Source organism: Pelodiscus sinensis, chromosome 14 (assembly GCF_049634645.1).
Source record: "Pelodiscus sinensis isolate JC-2024 chromosome 14, ASM4963464v1, whole genome shotgun sequence".
NCBI classification, from domain to species: Eukaryota; Metazoa; Chordata; order Testudines; family Trionychidae; genus Pelodiscus; species Pelodiscus sinensis.
The window spans coordinates 31,955,744-31,975,995 of record NC_134724.1 but is presented as its reverse complement, the minus strand read 5'-3'; the positions used below and the strand labels follow the sequence as shown (position 1 = coordinate 31,975,995).

The following is a 20,252-nucleotide window of genomic DNA, read 5'->3' as shown; positions in this document are numbered from 1 at the left end:
CATCACTCATGATGAAGTTGAAACTCTAAAGTAGAGGGGAGGATGGGTAATGGAACATCCACAGGGACAACCAATTTGAAGAACCTCAGTTACTGCTGTGACAGACAGCTGGCTAAGCCAAAGCTCTGCCACTACAGCCTGGCTGAAAAGGGAAATGGATGCCAGCTAAGCAAGTCCATGCCTGAAGAGCTAATGGAAGCAGCTGTGGGCCTCATTATCCAGGGGGCTAGAGAAGGCAGCCAGGGGTGAAGTGGAGGGTGAGGAAAATATAAATAGCCTGGATGATTTTCTGAATACTTTTGTTCTCTCTATATCAGGGCTACTCAACTTTGAAAACCTGAGGGCCACAATGATACTAACAGCATATGCCGAGGGCTGCAACTTAAGTGTTGTTGCATGTACATGCAAATACATATGCAAATATATGCAAATAGCTTCTTTCACACTGATGGGCATGAATACAAAGATTAAGGCAAGATTACACAACACTCAGGCCCCATTTAAGTCAGTTCTGCTGATATTAATAAAATGCAGTATTTATCCAATTTCCACCCATTTGACAGCACTTTTAATGAGCAATGACAGTTCAGCAATTTAACTACTTAAACGTATATCAACAGAAGATCATTATATTGTCTACTTTTTTGTTCTGGCTCCCACCCGCAGGCTGCATGTTGAGCCCCACGTAAACCCAAACTGCACAGCAGGTTGCAAACAAACAGGCGGCCCACGGGCCACATGTTGAGTAACTCTGCTTTATATAGAATGCCAGTGTTCTATGGACATCTAGAGTGCAAAGGGAAGCCTCCCTTTTGTTGGCATGTGGCTTGAGAAAGAATACAAATAAGTAAATAGGTTTATTGAGATGGAAGAGGGAGGTAACCTTGGGTATGAATTTAGGGTGTGGACATGACAAAAGTGTAGTAACAAAAGCAGGTGACTAGCTGTTCAAAGGGTATGTCAACACTACAACACTAATTCGAACTAACTGAGTTCGAATTAGTTAATTCGAACTAAGCTAATTCGAATTAGCGCATCTAGACTTAAAAACTAGTTCGAATTAGCATTTTGCTAATTTGAACTAGCATGTCCACATTGAGTGGACCCTGAACCGGGGTTAAGGCTGGCCAGAAGCAGTGCCGGCAGGGCATCAGATTAGGACTTAGAGCGTGGAGCTGCTGCCTCAGGCTAGCCGAGGGCTGTGCTTAAAGGGACCCGACCCCCACCCCGGACAGACAGTTCTCAGGGGTTCCCCACTTGCAAAGCAGTCCTGGCTTCGAGTGCCCTGAGTGCCCACACTCGGCACATTACAGCACTCGGCCATCAGCCCGGCTGCACTTGCCGCAGGCTGCCATCCGGGGGGGGGGTCAATCGAGGGGCTTCAGGAGAGTTTCCACCCCGAGGAGCCCGCAGAGCCACTCCAGTCCTCCCCATCGGGGGCTCGTACCCCATTCCTCCCTCACCTCCTTCCACTTACCCCTCCCTAGCCCCCCTTCCTGATGTACAAAATAAAGAAAACGTGTGGTCAAAAACAGAATCTCTCTTTATTGAACAAAACTTGGGGAGACTGGGAAAAGGAGGTGGGAGAGGGGAAGAGAGAGACTGGGAGAGGGGAGGGCAACTAAAATGATCAGGGGTTTGGAACAGATCCCATATGAAGAGAGGCTAACGAGACTGGGACTTCTCAGCTTAGAAAAGAGGAGACTGAGGGGGTATATGATAGAGGTCTATAAAAGCATGAGTGGTGTGGAGAGGGTGCATAAAGAAAAGTTCTTCATTACTTCCCATGATAGAAGGACTAAAGGACACCAAATGAAATGAATGGGTAGCAGGCTTCAAACTAATAACAGAAAGTTCTTCTTTACAAAGCCGGGAGGGGGGCAGAAGAGTTTCCCTGGTGGTGCCCAGAGTGGCCACCAGGGAAAGCTGGGGAGGGCTAGCCTCCCACTAGTTCGAATTAAGTGGCTACACAGCCCTTAATTCGAACTAGTTAATTTGAACTAGGCGTTAGTCCTCGTAGAATGAGGTTTACCTAGTTCGAATTAAGCGCTCCGCTAGTTCGAATTAAGTTCGAACTAGCGGTTTGCATGTGTAGCGCCTATCAAAGTTAATTTGAACTAACGTCTGTTAGTTCGAATTAACTTTGTAGTGTAGACATACCCAAAGAGTTTTCACATGAGGGCTTTGTAGTGTAGACATACCCAAAGAGTTTTCACATGAGGGCATGGAGAACAAGGCTGGGGTCCCATATAAGACATTGCAGGAGGAGTAACAGGACTTAGTTCGGATTAACTTCTGACTGCCATGTGTAGCTGCGGGCAGTCAGTTCGAACTAAGGGGATTTAAAAATGGCACCCGCCTGGGAACATGCAAATGGAGCCTGGGATATTTAAATGCCGGGCTTCATTTGCAAGTTCAAATGTCTACATTAGCCACCCTAGTTCAAACTAGGGGCCTAGTGTAGACATACCCTGAGTGACTATTGGCTGCATGCCCAGAGTAGCCTCTCAGAGTAGCATCAGACAGCTGCTGCAAATGAGCAGCCAACCAGGGCATTGCTACCAGAAATCTCTGACTAGAAGCACAAGGTGCCAAAACATCTAAATTGGTGTACCCACAGGGACACTCCTCTAAGAAGAACTACAGCATTTCTTTTGGAGAAAGAGTTCTATCATGGGCAACCATAAGGCCCCCTGATGTGGATCATCAGCAGGATTTGAACACTGGATGTTAGATCTTCAGCTGCGAACCAACACTTCAGTTACAGGCAAAACTAGAGCTGAAATGCATATTGTAACCTTGCCCGAATAGTTGCATCGATATAGATCTATTCCAGCATTTATCACAGCTGGTTAAAAGCATTCTCTGCTTTGTATTCTGCATGTCCCAAATAACATTTTAAAAGTATGGCTGTATACCAGCTTCTAGAAGAGCTATTGGAAGGAAATACCTGTATGGAGGATAGTGATAGAGATGTAGCCGTGTTAGTCTGGGGTAGCTGAAGCAAAATGCAGGACAATGTAGCACTTTAAAGACTAACAAGATGGTTTATTAGATGATGAGCTTTCGTGGGCCAGACCCACTTCCTCAGATCAAATAGTGGAAGAAAGTAGTCACAACCATATATACCAAAGGATACAATTAAAAAAAAAAGAACAAATATGAAAAGGACAAATCACATTGCAGAACAGGAGGGGGATGCGGGGGGGGGGGAGGAAGGAAGGTAAGTGTCTGTGAATTGATGATATTCGAGGTAGGGAGAATGGGATGTTTGTGAGTTAATGGTATTAGAGGTGATAATTGGGGAAACTATCTTGGTAATGGGTGAGATAGTTCAAATGTTTATTGAGTCTTGTCCCAGGGTCTCTCTTTCTGCCCCACGTCCCCCACAAACTGGATACAATTTTGTGGTGACCTTGAGGCTTTTTTTCGCCGCCTCCGTCTCTGAGAATATTTCCAAACCACCACTGAACATCAATCTTACCTACCAGATCCCCCCTATCAACACCAAAGGAAAAATAATTCTATATGGACTCCCCCTGACGGTCGGAATTACAATCTGGATTTCTATATACACAGCTTCCGCAACAACGCACAGACTGACATTATTCGCAAACGACAACAAGCGACACACAATCTTAGCCACGCTGAACACCATGCCATCCAGAGTCTCAAAAACAACCTGGACATTGTAATCAAACCAGCTGACAAAGGGGGTGCTGTGGTCATTATGAATAAGGCCGACTATAACCAGGAGGCAACCAGACAACTCTCGAACACCACATTTTACAAACCTCTCCCCTCTGATCCCACCTTGGAATACCAAAAGAAACTACACTGTCTCCTTAAAAGCCTCCCCACAGCTACTCGGAACAAATCCACACAGAATCACCTTCTGACCCCCGACCAGGATTGTTCTATCTACTTCCCAAGATCCATAAACCTGGGCACCCCGGACGTCCCATCATCTCTGGTATTGGCACGCTCACTACTGGTCTATCCAGCTATGTAGACACTCTTCTCAAACCCTTCGTAACCAATACCCCCAGCTATCTCCGAGACACTACTGACTTCCTAAGGAAACTACAAAACATCGATAACCTCCCCAATAATACCATCCTTGCCACCATGGATGTAGAAGCTCTATATACCAACATCCCACATGAAGACAGATTACAAGCAATTAGAAACACTATCCCAGAGGACACTACTGCCAACCTGATAGCAGACCAATGTAACTTTGTTCTCACCCACAATTATTTCCAGTTTGAGAACAACTTATACCTCCAGATCAGCGGCACAGCCATGGGTACACGCATGGCCCCACAGTATGCTAACATCTTTATGGCTGACCTAGAACAACGTTTCCTCAACTCCCGTCCCCTTTCACCCCTCCTCTACCTACGGTACATCGATGACATCTTTATGATCTGGACGCATGGCCAAAAAACACTGGAGATATTCCACAGAGATTTCAACAACCTACACCCCACCATCAACCTCAGCCTGGACCATTCTACACGAGAGATCCACTTCCTGGACACCACCGTACAAATCAACAATGGAAAATTAGACATCACTCTCTACAGAAAACCCACCGACTCATACAGTTACCTACATGCATCCAGCTCCCATCCAGAACACACCACACGATCCATCGTCTATAGCCAAGCCCTTCGATACAACCGCATCTGCTCTAATCCCACTGACAGAGACCAGAAGCTTCAGGATCTCTACCAAGCATTTATAAACCTCAACTACCCACCCAGAGAAATAAAAAAGCAAATTGAAAGAGCCAGACGAATACCTAGAAACCATCTACTTCAAGACAGACCCAAGAAAACCAACAATAGAACACCACTTGTCATCACCTACAACCCCCAACTTAAACCTGTCCAACACATTATCAATAAACTACAGCCTATATTGGAACAGGATACCATACTCAAAGAGGCTCTGGGAGACAGACCCATAGTCTCCTATAGACAACCACCTAACCTCAAGATGATTCTTACCAACCACCACAGGACATACCACACTAATACCAACCCATGTACCTTCCCTTGCAACAAACCCCGTTGCCAGATTTGTCCACATATTCATTCTGCTGATACCATTATTGGACCTAACCAAGTGAGTTATAAGATCAAGAACACATATTCCTGCGCATCCAGAAATATAATCTATGCTATCATGTGCCGAAAGTGTCCGTCTGCTATGTACATTGGACAAACATCTCAGACACTTCGCCAAAGGATTAATGCCCACAAAACAGATATCAGACAAGATCACAAAGAGAAAACAGTTTCTTGCCATTTTAACCAGAAAGGACACTCTCTCAATGACTTAACCACCTGCATTCTGCTACAAAGACCTTTTACATCTGCACTTGAAAGGGAATCCTTTGAACTGTCATTCATGTTAAAATTCGACACTTTCCAAAAAGGACTCAACAAACATTTGAACTATCTCACCCATTACCAAGATAGTTTCCCCAATTATCATCTCTAATACCATTAACTCACAAACATCCCATTCTCCCTACCTCTAATATCATCAATTCACAGACACTTACCTTCCTTCCTCCCCCCCCCCCCCGCATCCCCCTCCTGTTCTGCAATGTGATTTGTCCTTTTCATATTTGTTCATTTTTTTTAATTGTATCCTTTGGTATATGGTTGTGACTATTTTCTTCCACTATTTGATCTGAGGAAGTGGGTCTGGCCCACGAAAGCTCATCATCTAATAAACCATCTTGTTAGTCTTTAAAGTGCTACATTGTCCTGCATTTTGTATGGAGGAATTACAGTAAAACTCCATTAGTCCGGCATCCAATGCTCCGGGACTCCTGATGGTCCGGCACCATCAGGAACCCGGAAGTGCTGGGGCAGCCAGACAGGCTTTCCCCATTCAGGTGCTGCTGAAACTGACCAGCAGCTGAATCGGGGAAGCCGGGAGCAGAGCAGCTAGGGTGCTGCTGGGTTGGTTTGGTAGCGCTGCCCCTCGGGGCTGCGGGACCAACCCGGCAGCACCCCAGCTGCTCTTGGGGACGCCCGGGGCAGAGCTGCTCTGCCCCAGGGGTCCCCGATTCAGCCGCTGCTGAAACAGATCAGCGGCTGATTCCAGGAAGCCCGGGGCAGAGCTGCATACAATTCCTCTATACAGAGCTGCTCTGCCCCGGGCTTCCTGGAATCAGCCGCTGATCTGTTTCAGCAGCAGCTGAATCGGGGACCCCTGGTGCAGAGCAGCTGGGGTCCTGCCGGGTTGGTCCCGCAGCGCCGTCCTTTGGCGCTGCGGGACCAACCTGGCAGCACTCCAGCTGCTCTGCCCCAGGGGTCCCCAAGAGCAGCTGGGGTGCTGCCGGGTTGGTCCCGCAGCCCCGAGGGGCAGTGCTATGGGACAAACCGGGCAGTACCCCAGCTGCTCTGTCCCAGGCATCCCCAAGAGCAGCTGGAGTGCTTCTGGGTTGGTGCCGTAGCACCGCCCCTCGGTGCTGCGGGACCAACCCAGCAGCACCCCAGCTGCTCTATTGCAGGCATGCCCGATTCAGCTGCTGCTGAAACTGACCAGCAGCGGCTGAATCAGGGACTCCTGGGGCAGAGCCGGACTATCGTAAGGGGGGGCTATGAGGGGTCTGGGGTGGCATCCCGTCCCACCCCACTCCAGACCCCTCATAGCCCCCCCTTCTGATAGTCCGGCATATCTGATAATCTGGCAACCCCTGGGTCCTAAAGGTGCCGGATTATCGGAAGTTTACTGTAGTAAACTAACGGTGAGATTCTCAAATGGTACAAATGACAATTAGGCACATAACTCCCTTTGACTTTCAATGGGAGTTGGACAACTATGTCTTTGAAAATCTTTATCAGTCCAGTTAAGACATGCTCACTTTGTTCAGAATGACTATGCAAATTTTATTGTATTTCTCGATGTTCTTCACAACATGAATCAGATCCTGAACTTTGGTCTCTGTTTCACTACAAAGGGCTACATGCTCTCCTGTTAAAACTTGGGAGTCCTCAGTATCTAGAACACAAATACCACTGTGACATGCTCTTTCTCTCACAGAAGCAAAGTGATCCTTGGACTCATTCATTCTGCATTCCTCTTCCCTGCATCCTGGAATCCCACACTGTTAGCAAAACAATTTACAGTTTGATAACAGATCTAACTGCTCTCTGCCTAATAGCCCATTCCTCGAATCCTTGTTTCCACTCTCAGACTCTACTCCTGTTCTCTACAAACTTAACTCTTCAAGCTGCTCCCCTCTGACCTAATGCTTCTGAATGGAGGCATGTCCTGGAATCCTATATAGAAGAGCCCTGGCACACAGCTAATTATGCTCAGATTAACAGCAGAGACAGATCTGGGGATCACTTGTGGTAAACTTCAAAGATGCAAAAAAGCATGAGGAATCAGACACAAAGTTATACTAAGGGCAGGCACTGAAAGTATAATGGATCAAGATAGAGGATGCTGGGGCAGGCAAAGAGGAGCTGCAAGAAAGATTGGGTTGGAAGCAATTATTTTGAAGCAGATGGGAGGGATATCTCTTGGTAAATGGTGAAAGGGAATCATGTCAGCATTATTTTCTTTTCAGGATAGATATTGTCAAAGTATATGACAAAAAATAATTCATAAAAGATCATGGGGCATTCAGCCATGAAAATTAACTCAATCTCATCAGTGGGAGTCACAACACTAAATATCTGTTTATTTCTTTTGAAATTTAAAGAACAAAAATATTATCTAAAAATAATTCTGAGGGTTATTAGTCCTTATCTTAACCAATCAACCAGTTCTTGTGTCAGCAAGCTGAATTACCACTTACCATCAATAATTCTCTTCACTCTCCAAATCCGCAGAGTTATAATGAGACTAATGGCATCCCAAGGACTGCTTGGGCCATTTGCCACTGTAGAGGCCACCATTGGAGCCAAGGATAAAATTATTACAGCACCATCAAATACCTAAAATGAGAAATATTTGTTAATGAATAGCATTTTCAAATGCTTTCTAAGGATCACAAAACCTCCCACCCTCCTTAGTGAGTCCTTGGAAGGCTTTTAATGAACAAAAGTGGTGCAGTTATGATAAACTGTGTGTGTTTCGAGGTGAGCTGAGTAGGCTGCATCCTATGAAAGCTGTAAAGCAGAATTTCCTTAGTAACTTCATCCACTTTTTGAGGTGAGAGGGAAGCATGGTCAAGGTGGCCTGCGGCTTCACAAATCCACTGGTCAACATCTCCACGCAGAAGTTGTGCCCTAATACTATTACAGCCCAGGAGCTGTAATACTGTTGGTATTCGTTACCAGTCACTAGATGAGGCACAAACACATTCCTTGCCTGAAAGAATTTGCATCTTAAAAAGACACAGGGAGAAAGAGATGAAGTAAAAGGGGAAAAACAAACAAGCAAACTGATGAGGTGGCACTTCACAATGTCCTGGTAATTCAATACGGGAATGTTCTGTGTTTGTCAGAGCTAAAGAGACTATCCCCATGGAGCATGATAGTGTCACTATTATCTGGTTAGCTTCCAGTAGGTGTCCCAACAAATGTAGATTTTCAGGGAGGATCTGAATAAGGAGAGGATTCAATGGGGATTCATGGGGAATCAGCTCCAGAAGGGCTATTCTATGTGCGGGAGGTTACATGGGAGAAGGAATAGAAAGGTCTGTGGGAGACGTGGATAATTGGCATGTCAAGAATGGAATCACTGGCAAAACAGGGAGAATGAAATTGAGGGCAATGCTAATAATGCTTGGGCTGGCCCAGCACATCCTGGGAAGTTATTATTAGGCAGAATTCTGTGCCCCCCAGCCTCTGTGGAAAGTCCCAGTATAAAGGTTCATTTATGTATCGTTTGCACAGGAAAACGGGACTTAAACATAAACACAAACTAGAAATATGCAAATAACAAGTTATAATCCTCATTAGAACCATCTGGAGGATGCTGGAATACACTTCCCTTTATAAAGTAAAATGAAACTGCTGAAATTGATGTTTTGCTGTACAGTATAATATTACATACCATCTGGCTTCCAAGCTATACTGTAAGTCTCACTTGGAATATGCAAGCCAGATAAAATGGTTTGAAGTTCAGTTATGAAAGGTTTGTACACTTCTAAATGTAGCTTTATATGCAATGAAAACCAGATTTCCTATTCTTAACTGCACAGCATTTAGTTTATTAGTTTTATGTTCCATTTAATTCCTATTTTATCACAGCAATCCTATAATTACTGAAATTATAGTGTACACTATTGTTGCACTTTATATAAATTCTTAAGTAATTGACATTTTGTTAATTATGTATGTTATCTGCTTTTGGTCAGAACCATAATAGCTACAAATAGGCTTAAACACAATTATTGACAGCAGGTTCTAGCCATGGTCTCCTTGACAAGTATGGACAGGAGTTTGTCTGTTTTGCATTGTGGGGGATTAGTCTGTGCCTTATCTATACTACAGCTAGAATCAAGTCTGGGCAGTAGCTTAAATGGTCTACAGGCAGTCCCCGGGTTACATGGATCCGACTTACATTGGATCCCTACTTACAAATGGGGTGAGGCAACCCCGCACTAGCTGTTTCCCCCCAGCAGACCAGGGAGACGCGGAGCAGCTTTTCTCAGCAGACACCTCAGCTTGAGAATAAAGGACTGAGGGAAGTGAGGTGTGGGAGAATAAAACTGAGCTCTGGAGAAATGTTTGGCTAGAGTTTCCCCTACAATATGTACCAGTTCCGACTTACATACAAATTCAACTTAAGAACAAACCTACAATCCCTATCTTGTACGTAACCCAGGGACTTCCTGTATATATTTGGACTTTCCAAGGTTTTCACTAGAACTAATTAGAAAACTGATCAAATTTTGATTTTGATTTTTTTCTACCCTAGAAAAGCCAAATCAAAAGAACTGATACAACAAATCTTTTTGAAACAAAAAAAATCTAAAGTTTTAGTTCTGAAAGTTTTAGTTCTCAGTGGTGATAGACGGCAGAACAAGGAGCAATGGGCTCAAGTTACAGTGGGAGAGGTTTAGGTTAGATAGTAAGAAAACCTATTTCACCAGGAGGGTGGGCAAGCACTGGAATGGGTTCCCTAGGCAGGCGGTGGAATCTCCAGCCCTAGAGGTTTTTAACTTTTGGCTTGACAAAGCTCCCTGGCTGGGTTGATTTTGTTAGGGTTAGTCCTGCCTTGGCCTGGGGAGGGGGAGAGGGGTAGGACTCGATGCCCTCCTGAGGTCTCTTACTCTTCCATAGGATTCTATGATTCTATGAAAATATTTAAATGGGGTGTTTCAATATTTTTGAAATGCTTTTTCTAAAAATGAATTTTTGTTGAAATCTATGATTTAGTGAAAATTTTTGGTTTTGTTAAAATAGCATTTTCCAACAAAAATTCTTTTTGGTGAAAATTTCCTACCAGCTCTAGTTTTAACTTGATTGTGGAAACTTGGTTAAACCACATCTGTCATCAAAAGTACACTAAATCTGCAATAAAACATATTATTTAAAATACTGTTCTACCCAGCATCAGTCTGATACTTCCTGCTGTGGACAGGGTTTAATTTGCATCTCACTTCATCTTTGCTTGCAGGGAGTAACATGCAAGAATCTCAGAGTGTAAATGCACCAATTCCTATAACTAAAGCACACACTGCAGAAATAATTATTTTTACTTTTCCATGCTGACACGTAAACAGTATTGGTTGTGGTATATTTACTTACCTCTATTTTGTTTTCAATGTAATCCCATATGCCAAGAACCACAATTCTCAAAATAGTCTAACAAGAAATATTAAGAAACAGACAGCAATTTATAATTTACATCACACACATTCAGAAATCCCTTTGAATTAATAAAACAATTAATTAGGAGTATCAATTCATCACAGTTAATTCATATGATTAACTAAAAAATTGATAGTGAATAATCACACTGTTAAGCAATAGAATACCACTTGAAATTTATTAAATATTTTGATGGTTTTTTACATTTTCAAATATATTGATTTCTCTTACAATAGAGAATACAAAGTATACAGTACTCATTTAATATTTTTGTTTACAAAAAATTGCACTGTAAAACTTAAAAAAATATCTTTCAGATCACCTCATACAAATGCTATATTGTGTAAACTCTTTATCATGAAAGTGCAACTTACAAATGTAGAAACATTTTTGCCACATAACTACACTCAAAACCAAAGCAATGTAAAACTTTAAAGCCTGTAAGTCAACTTGGTCCTATTTCTTGTTCAGCCTTCACTAAAACAAACAAATTTGTTTATATTTGCAGGAACTAATTCTGCCTACTTCTTATTTACAATGTCACCTCAAAGTCGGAATAGGCATTCGCATGGCACTAAAGTAGCCAGCATTGCAGGATATTTATAAGCCAGATGCACTAAAGAGTCATGTGTCCCTTCATGCTAATGAAGCTTGTTAAAAAACATGTTAATTAAATTTGTGACTGACACCCTTGGGGGAAAATTTTATGTCTCCTGTTCTGTTTTACCCGCTTTCTGCCTATATTTCATGTGATAGAAGTCTCAGATGATGACAGCACATTTTCATTTTAAGAACACATTCACATTTGACAAAATGCAAAGATGGCAGCAATGTGAGATTTCTAAAAATATCTACAGCACTTGACCCAAGGTCTAAAAATCTGAAGTGCTCTTCAAAATCAGAGGGATGAGATATGGGACATGTTTTCAGAAGTCTTATAAAAGCAACACTGTGATGAGTGAAAACTACATAACCAAACCACAACAACAACAACAAAAATCAATCTTCTACTGGTAGCATGTGACTAAGATGATGAAAAGCAACATGAATCAGTCCATCCTGCTTTGGATTGTTAAACAGCAGAGCCCATCATCAGCATGGAGGTATGTCCTCTGGAATGATGGCTAAAGCATAAAGGGACGCATGAATCTTGAGCACTTCTGGCATGTAAATATCTTGTGATGCAGGCTAAAACAGTGCCAAGCAAATACTTGTTCTCACTTTCAGGTGATGTTGTAAACAAGAAGCAGGTAGTATTATCTCCTACAAATTGTAACCAAAATAGTTCTTCTGAGCAATTGGCTGTACAAGAAGTAAGACTTAGTGGACTTGTAGCCTCTTAAGTTTTACATTGTTTTATTTTTAATGCAGTTTTTTGGTACATAATTCTACATTTGTAAGTTCAACTTTCATGATAAAGAAATTACACTAGGTGCACTTGCATTAGGTGAACTGAAAAAGACTGTTTCTTTTGTTTTTTACAGTAAAGTATTTTTAATCAAAAATACATATAAATTGGGCACTGTAATGCCGTTTTCTAATTGAAATAAAAATATATGAAAATACAGAAAATATCTGAAGTATTTAAATAAATGGGATTCTACTACAGTTTAAAAGTGCAATTAATCATTATTAATTTTTAATCACATGATTAATCAATCATAATTATATTTTTAATTGTATGTCAGTTCTACAATTAACCCCTACATGTTCCCAGGCTGCTGCTCTCTCTCTACAAAGCATAGGGGCATTTCTTCATTTTAAAATCCCAGGGAATCAGAGTGCGGGGAGAGGAGAGAGGGAGAGGGAGAGGGAGAGGGAGAGGAATGTGTGCACCCTCCTCTCAGCAAACAGTAAAAGTTTAGTGTATTTATTTAGAAAAGAGGAATAAGTGAAAATAACATGAAACAGTGAGGGATTCCTATGAAAATTCCAACAGCATCTTTCCCATTTTTCTCTGCTGATAGTATTTTTAAAAAATCAAATTAAAAATTACTCATAGGGTAGCTGTGTTAATCTGTATCTGCAAAAACAATGAGGAGTCATGTGGCATGTTAAAGACTAAAAGATTTATTTGGGCATAAGCTTTCCTGGGTAAAAACCACTTCACCAGATGCACCTTATGAAATGTTTTTTTACCTACAAAAGCTTTGTCTAAATAAATCTGTTAATCTTTAAGGATTCCTTGTTGTTTTTAAAAAGTACTATAATTTCATTCATATAAAAGTTAAGGCTCCATTCTACACGTGCCAGAGCAGAACTCAGATTAAAATGTACATCACACACAACAGGGGCATTAAAACATAGATGTGTGGTTTATAAAATATACCAAAATGTTATTCTGCCTGTCTAAAAATATAATTAATCAGAAAGAGCTTGGCAGATATGTGAGAGAGGTGCCCATGCCAGAAAAGGAGTCAGAATTTTGCAGGGGAAAACAATAAAGAATTAAAATGTCTGTGAATATCTCTCTCTTCTATTCATTCCAAATGCAAATATATTAAAAAGCCAAAAACTCTAGGTTCATGCTGCTATCAGATTCTGAATACAATAATGGTAACCTAGCTACAGATTAGCATTGGGTTCTTCCATAGAACACTGCTCACACTCAAAAACCTGATAATCCACTGCCTTGCACTTTCTGTAGCTGTTTTCACCTGAGCAAAGTGAGCTTGAAACTGCTCCAATTCTGATAGATAGCCTTTTATACTCCGGTTACACAGATATAAATGACTACATTGATGCAAGGCATTGAAGAATCCAGCCCAGTGTTTTTAAAAGAACCAGATCAGTAATTGAGTAACCATGCAGGCAAATGGGTTAGCTAATATGTTTAAAAATAGCTCTCACAAGGCATTGGACATCTGAGTCTGTTTTACTGAATGGGAGTATGCCACTCATGATAATTAGTGTGGTTACCCTTTTCCCCTTTGAGGAAGTGTACCTTGAACCACCTTAGGAACTGATGCCAATAAACCTACATATATAAAATAAAAAATAGTCTAGTAGCACCTTAAAGATTAACAAAACATGTAGATGGTATCATGAGCAAAACCCACTTCTTCAGATGACTGGAGTGTTAAAGTCTAGATCCAAGAATAAATAAGGAAAGAGGGGGAGAAGAGAAAAAAAGAGAAAAAAAGGAGAAAAAAGACAGTGAATAGATTGTTCAAGTTACAAGAGGCTGATAAGAACAATTAGCACCTCCATTGTTTGTTTGTTTGGTTAAATCATTAGGATGTGGAAGGTAGCGGGAGCCAGCTGATATCTCTGATCATTCCAATCTGATAAGAATTAAATTTGTAAATGAAGTAAAGTTCCATCCTTTCCCTGTGTATTTGGCTTGTGGAATTGGCCTGAAACAACACAATGACTTGGAGATCCATTAATGAGTTCCTAGACAGGTTTCTGAGTTGGAACCCATTAATGGAACCCATTCATGAGTTCCAGAACTTTCTGTATGATACCTTTTCAGATATCTGATTTGTGTCCATTAATTCTTTCCTGTAGAGACTATCCAGTTTGACCAATATACATGGCAGTGGGACATTGCTGGCATTTGATGGCATAGATCTCATTAATGGAAGTGTAGTTAAATGAGCCCCTGATGTAATGGCTGATGTAGTTGGGTCCAGTGATGAAATCACTTGAGTAGATGTGTGTACAGAGCTGGCACCGGGGCTGATTGCAGGGGTGGGTTCCTGGATGATTATGATGGAGGCATGTTGTTTGGTTACAGGAAAGAATTTGTTTGAGGTTAGGGGGTTGTCTGTAGGTAAGGAATGCCTTTCCTCCAAGGAAATGGAGGCACTAATTGTTCTTATCAGCCTCTTGTAACTATCTATTCACTGTCTTTCCCCCTCCATCCTTCCCCCCCCTTATTTATTCTTTGATCTGGACTTTTAATACTCCAGTCATCTGAAGAAGTGGGTTTTGCCCACGAAAGCTCATGATACCATCTACATGTTTTGTTAGTCTTTAAAGTACTACCAGACTATTTGTTCTTTTTTAAGTTTTTCTAGTTACAGACTAATTCAGCTACCCCTTTGAAGATATGCAAAATAGCTTTTCACATGAAGGATCCCAAAATGATTCACAGATTTAGTAAACTGATAGACCATTCATGGAGTCATTACATTGACCTGTTACGTAACCACCTGTGGGCCAAGACTGCAACTGTTCAATTGTCAGAAAGAACTTCATAGCATTATACGGTTCCATCTGAGGAACAGCTCCTCTAACAATTCCACAATCACCAGTTTTATGTGGGACCATGAGCAGAGAAGTGAATTCAAAACCTGATATGGAGCTGAAGTCAATTGGAGTTGTAGGTGCTCAACAAATCTCAATATCATGCCCTTAGAACAGGAATGGGGAATCTTTTTTGGGTCGGGGGCTGCTGACCCCCAGGCTAGTAGATTTGTGTGCTCCAGGCCCCACGGTGGGATAGTGGGGGTGGGGAGGGCTAAAATGCCAGTGCAGACTCCCCAATGCTGGGGGAGAACCCCAGCCTCAGGGGCCTGATCCAGGCAAGTCAGGTTCCCTACCCTTGCCTTAGGACATCTGAATAGTCCTGCATTTACAGCATTTTCATCACATAGCATTCCCACTGAAAACACACATTGGTTGATATGCCACAATTGTCCTAGAAGTGCCACAGTTCTCAGTCCTTGCTCCAATAAAACAAGGATTTGAAAAACAAACAAACAAAAATATTCAAAAGCCCCATCCCCCTATTTCCTCCCAGAAACAGAATCAAATAAGAGAATCACAGAAGATTAGGATTAGAAGAGACCTCAGGTCATCTAGTCCAATCCCCTGCTCAAAGCAGGACTAATTCCAACTAAATCATTCCAGATAGGGCTTTGTGAAGCCTTTCCTTAAAAACCCTCTAAGGAGGGAGATTCCACTACCTCTCTAAGCAACCCATTCACCACCTTCCTAGTGAAATAGCTTTTCCTAATATCTAATCTAGATTTCCCCCAATGCAACTTGAAACTATTGCTTCTTGCTCTGTCATCTGCCACCATTGAACATAACGACTATGTCTAGACTGGCATGATTTTCCGGAAATGCTTTTAACGGAAAAGTTTTCCGTTAAAAGCATTTTCAGAAAAGAGAGTCTAGATTGGCATGAAGGCTTTTCCGCAAAAGCACTTTTTGTGGAAAAGCGTCCGTGCTAATCTAGACGAGCTTTTGAGCAAAAACGCCCCAATCGCCATTTTAGCCATTGGGGGTTTTTTGCGCAAAACAGTACTATGCTGTCTACACTGGCCCTCTTGCACAAATGATTTGCACAAAAGGGCTTTTGCCTGAACAGGAGCAGCATAGTATTTCCGCAAGAACACTGACAATCTTACATGAGATCGTCAGTGTTCTTGCGGAAATTCAAGAGGCCAGTGTAGACATCTGGCAAGCTTTTCCGGAAAAGCGGCTGATTTTCCGGAAAAACTGGCCAGTCTAGACACAGCCAACCTCTTTGGAACCCCTTTCAGGTGCTTGAAGACTGCTATCAAATCTCTCCCTCACTCTTCTCATCTACAGACTAAATAAGACTGGTTCCCTCGACTTTTGTTCATACAACACATGCCCCAGGCCCCTAATTATTTTTGTTGCCCTCCATTGGACTCTCTCCAATTTGTCCACATGCTTTCTGTAGTGGGGGTCCCAAAACTGGATACAATACTCCAGATGTGGCCTCACCAGTGCCAAATAGAGGGGAATAATCACTTTCCTCAATCTGCTGGCAATGCTCCTGCTAATGCAGCCAAATATATCATTAATCTTCTTGACAACAAGGGCACACTCTTGACTCACATCTAGCTTCTGGTCTACTGTACTCCCAGATCCTTTTCTGGAGAACTCCTGCCTAGCCAGTCAGTCCCCAACCTGTATTAGTGCTTGGGATTCTTCCATGCTAAAGTTCAAAACTCTGCATTTGTTGAACCTCATCAGATTTCTTTTGGCCCAATACCCCAATTTGTCTAGGCCACTCTGGACCCTATCCTTGCCCTCCAACGTATCTACCTCACCTCCTAGCTTAGTGTCATCTGCAAACTTGCTGAGGGTGCAAACCAACCCCTCATCCAGATCATTAATGAAGATGCTGAACAAAACTTGCCTCAGGGCCAATCCTTGGGACAGTAACACTGCCAATTAGACTTTGAGCCATTGATCACTAGTCATTGAGCCTAACAATCAAGCCAGCTTTCTATCCACCTTATAGTCCATTCATCCAGGCCATACTTCCTTAATTTTCCAGCAATACTACGGGAGATTATGTCAAAAGCTTTGTTAAAGTCAAGTATATCACATCCACCATTTTCCCATATGCGTAGAATCAATTATCTCATCATAAAAAGCAATCAGGTTGGTTGGGCATGTTAACTGTTTCTGATGACCATCCTTTCCTCCAACTGTTCCAAATGAATTCCTTGAGGACCTGCTCCATGATTTTTCCATGGAATGTGAGGCAGACTGGATTGTTATTTCCTAGATCCTTCTTCTTCCTCTTTTTAAAGATGGGCACTACATATGCCTTCTTTAATCATCTGGGATCTCTCCCTTGATCACCAATGCTATGTCTACACTGTCCCCGTTTTGCGCAACAAATATGCAAATGAGGTGAAACGTGGAATATTACTGCGCCTCATTTGCCTAATTAATGAGGCTCCGTTTTTGCGCAAGAGGCTTTTCTGCAAAAAGGAGCCGACTACGCTGCTCCTTTTTGCGCAAAACTCCCTCTTGCGCAAGAGCTGTTCTTCCTGAAAAAAATGCGGAGGAACGGCTCTTGCACAAGAGGGGTTTTTGTGTGCAAGAGCCTACATGGCTCCTTTTTGCACAAAAGCCTCTTGAGCAAAAATGGAGCCTCATTAATTATGAAAATGAGGTACAGCGATATTCCACGCTTTGCCTCATTTGCATATTTTTTGCACAAAATGGGGGCAGTGTAGGCATAGCCCAACAGTTTTCAGATATAATGGCCAGTGACTCTACAATTACATCAGCCAACTTTCTCAGCACTCTCAGATGCATTAGATCCAGCCTTATGGACTTGTTCATGTCTAGCTTTTCTAAATAGTCCTTAACCTGTTCTTTCACTGTCGAGGGCTGATCCTCCCAATATTGTGCTGCCTAGTGCAGCAGTCTGGGAGCTGTCTGTCTGTGAAGACCAAGGCAAAGAAATTAGTACTTTTTCCACATCATCTGTCACTAGATTGCCTTCTCCATTCACAGCGGGGCCAACAGACTCGTTGGGCCCTTAGGCAAGGTGTGGTGGGAGCCGCTTTGAGCTCCCAGAAGTGGTGGGTTCTCAGGTGGAAGAAAGAGGGCTGGGGGCTGCCAGTCTGGAGCACCGCCTGGAGTGTGCCATGCTGACCCCTCCCCCCACACCCTCTGCCAGTCTTGAGGGCTACTCGAAGCATGCCACACAGAACTCTGGTACAATTTAAAGGTCCTGGGGCTCCAGGCCCTTTTGAATCACTGGGCCCCAGAGCAGTTGTCCCCTTTACCCCTCTGTCAGTGGGTCTGCACATTCCATAAGGGCCTCATGCTTAGCCAGACCACCTTCTTATTACATAAGAACAGCCATACTGGGTCAGACCAAAGGTCCATCTAGCCCAGTATCCTGTCTGCCAACAGTGGACAATGCCAGCTGCCCCAGAGGGAGTGAACACAACAGGTAATCATAACATGATCCCTCTCCTGTCATCCATTTCCAGACAAATAGAACCTAAGGACACCAATCCTACCCATCGTGGCTAATAGTCATTGATGGATGTAACCTCTATGAATTTATCTCGCTTTTTTGAACCCTGTTAAGTCCTAGTCTTCAAAGCATCATCTGGCAAGGAGTTCCACAGATTAACTATGCACTGTGTGAAGAAAAACTTCCTTTTGTTTGTTTCAAACCTGCTACCTACATTTCATTTGGTGACCCCTAATTCTTATATTATGGGAACAAGTAAATAACTTTTCCTTATTCACTTTTTCCACACCAGTCATGATTTTATAGACCTCTAGCATATCCGCCCCCCCTTAGTCTCCTCTTTTCTAAAATGAAAAGTCCCAGTCTTTTTAATCTCTCTTCATATGGGACCCATTCCAAGCCCCTAATCACTTCTGTTGCCCTTTTCCAAAACTTTTCCAGTGCCAATATATCTTTTTTGAGATGAGGTGACCACATCTGTATGCAATATTCAAGATTTGGGTGTACCATGCTTTTATATAGCGACAATAAGATATTCTCTGTTTTATTCTTTATCCTTTTTAAAAGATTCCTAACATTCTGTTTGCTTTTTTGACTGCCATTGCACACTGAGTGGATGTTTTCAGAGAACTATCCAGAATGACACCAAGATCTCTCTCTTGAATAGCTGCAGCTAAATTAGTCCCCATCATATTGTATGTATAGCTGGGATTATTTTTTCCAATGTGCATTACTTTACATTTGTCAACATTAAATTTCATTTGCCATTTTGTTGCCCAGTCACTTAGTTTGGTGAGGTCTTTTTGAAGCTCTTCACAGTCTGCTTTGGTCTTAACTACCCTGAGCAGTTTAGTATTATCTGCAAATTTTGCCACCTCACTGTCCACCCCTTTCTCCAGATCATTTACAAATAAGTTGAATATTGATAACATACCTGTAGAAACTCTTCTTGTTATCCTTCATTTCCTTTGCTGGCAGAAACTCCAATTCTGCTTTGACCTTCCTGATTATACCCCTGCATGCTTAAGCAATGTATTTATACTCCTCCATAGTCATCTGTCAAGTTTCCACTTCTTGCAAGCTTCGTTTTTGTGTTTCGACTCACCACAGATTTCTCTGTTAAGCCAAGCTGGTTACCTGCCATATTTGCTATGCACATCAGGATGGTTTGCTCCTGTATTCCCAATAAGGCTTCTTTAAAATACAGCCAGCTCTCTGGAATCCTGTCCCCCTCATATTAACCTCCCAGTGAATCCTGCCTGTCAGTTTCCTGAGAGAGTGAAAATCTGCTTTTCTGAAGTCCAGGGTCTCTATTTTGCTGCTTTCCTTTCTTCCTTTGGTCAGCATCCTAAATTCAACCATTTCATGGTCACTGTTGTCCAGGTTGCTACTTCTTCTTCCCTTATCAATTCTTCTCTGTTTGTGAGCAGCAGGTCAAAAGGACCATGACCCCTAGTTGGCTCCTCCAGCATTTGCACCAGCAAGTTGTCCTCAACATTCCAAACATTTCCTGGATTGTCTGTGTACAGCTATATTGCTCTTCTAGCAAAGGGCATTATGACGGAAGTCCTGGAAGGCATGTCTATAAGGCAGGATTTGTTTCTTCTGTAAAAAATCTGCTGAGCTTCTAATCAAGAATTTGCATAAAAGTTTCAGCAAGTAAGTTAAAAGCCAGGCAAAGTAAATTCTGCAGCAGATTAGAAATTTAAATGGAAACATTCCTTCATTGAAATCCTGGGAAACATTTT

General features: G+C 42.3%; 1 protein-coding gene across 1 annotated transcript in view; it reads right to left on the bottom strand.

The window, feature by feature from the left end:
* Positions 1–20,252, bottom strand: part of TMEM266 (transmembrane protein 266) — a 260,119-nt gene that overhangs the window by 69,555 nt on the left and 170,312 nt on the right. The window contains exons 6-7 of the mRNA XM_006126238.4: positions 10,734–10,790; positions 7,832–7,970 (exon numbers count right to left, since the gene is read on the bottom strand). Of these exons, the coding sequence (XP_006126300.2) occupies positions 7,832–7,970; positions 10,734–10,790 (196 nt within the window). The remainder of the gene's footprint in view (positions 1–7,831; positions 7,971–10,733; positions 10,791–20,252) is intronic.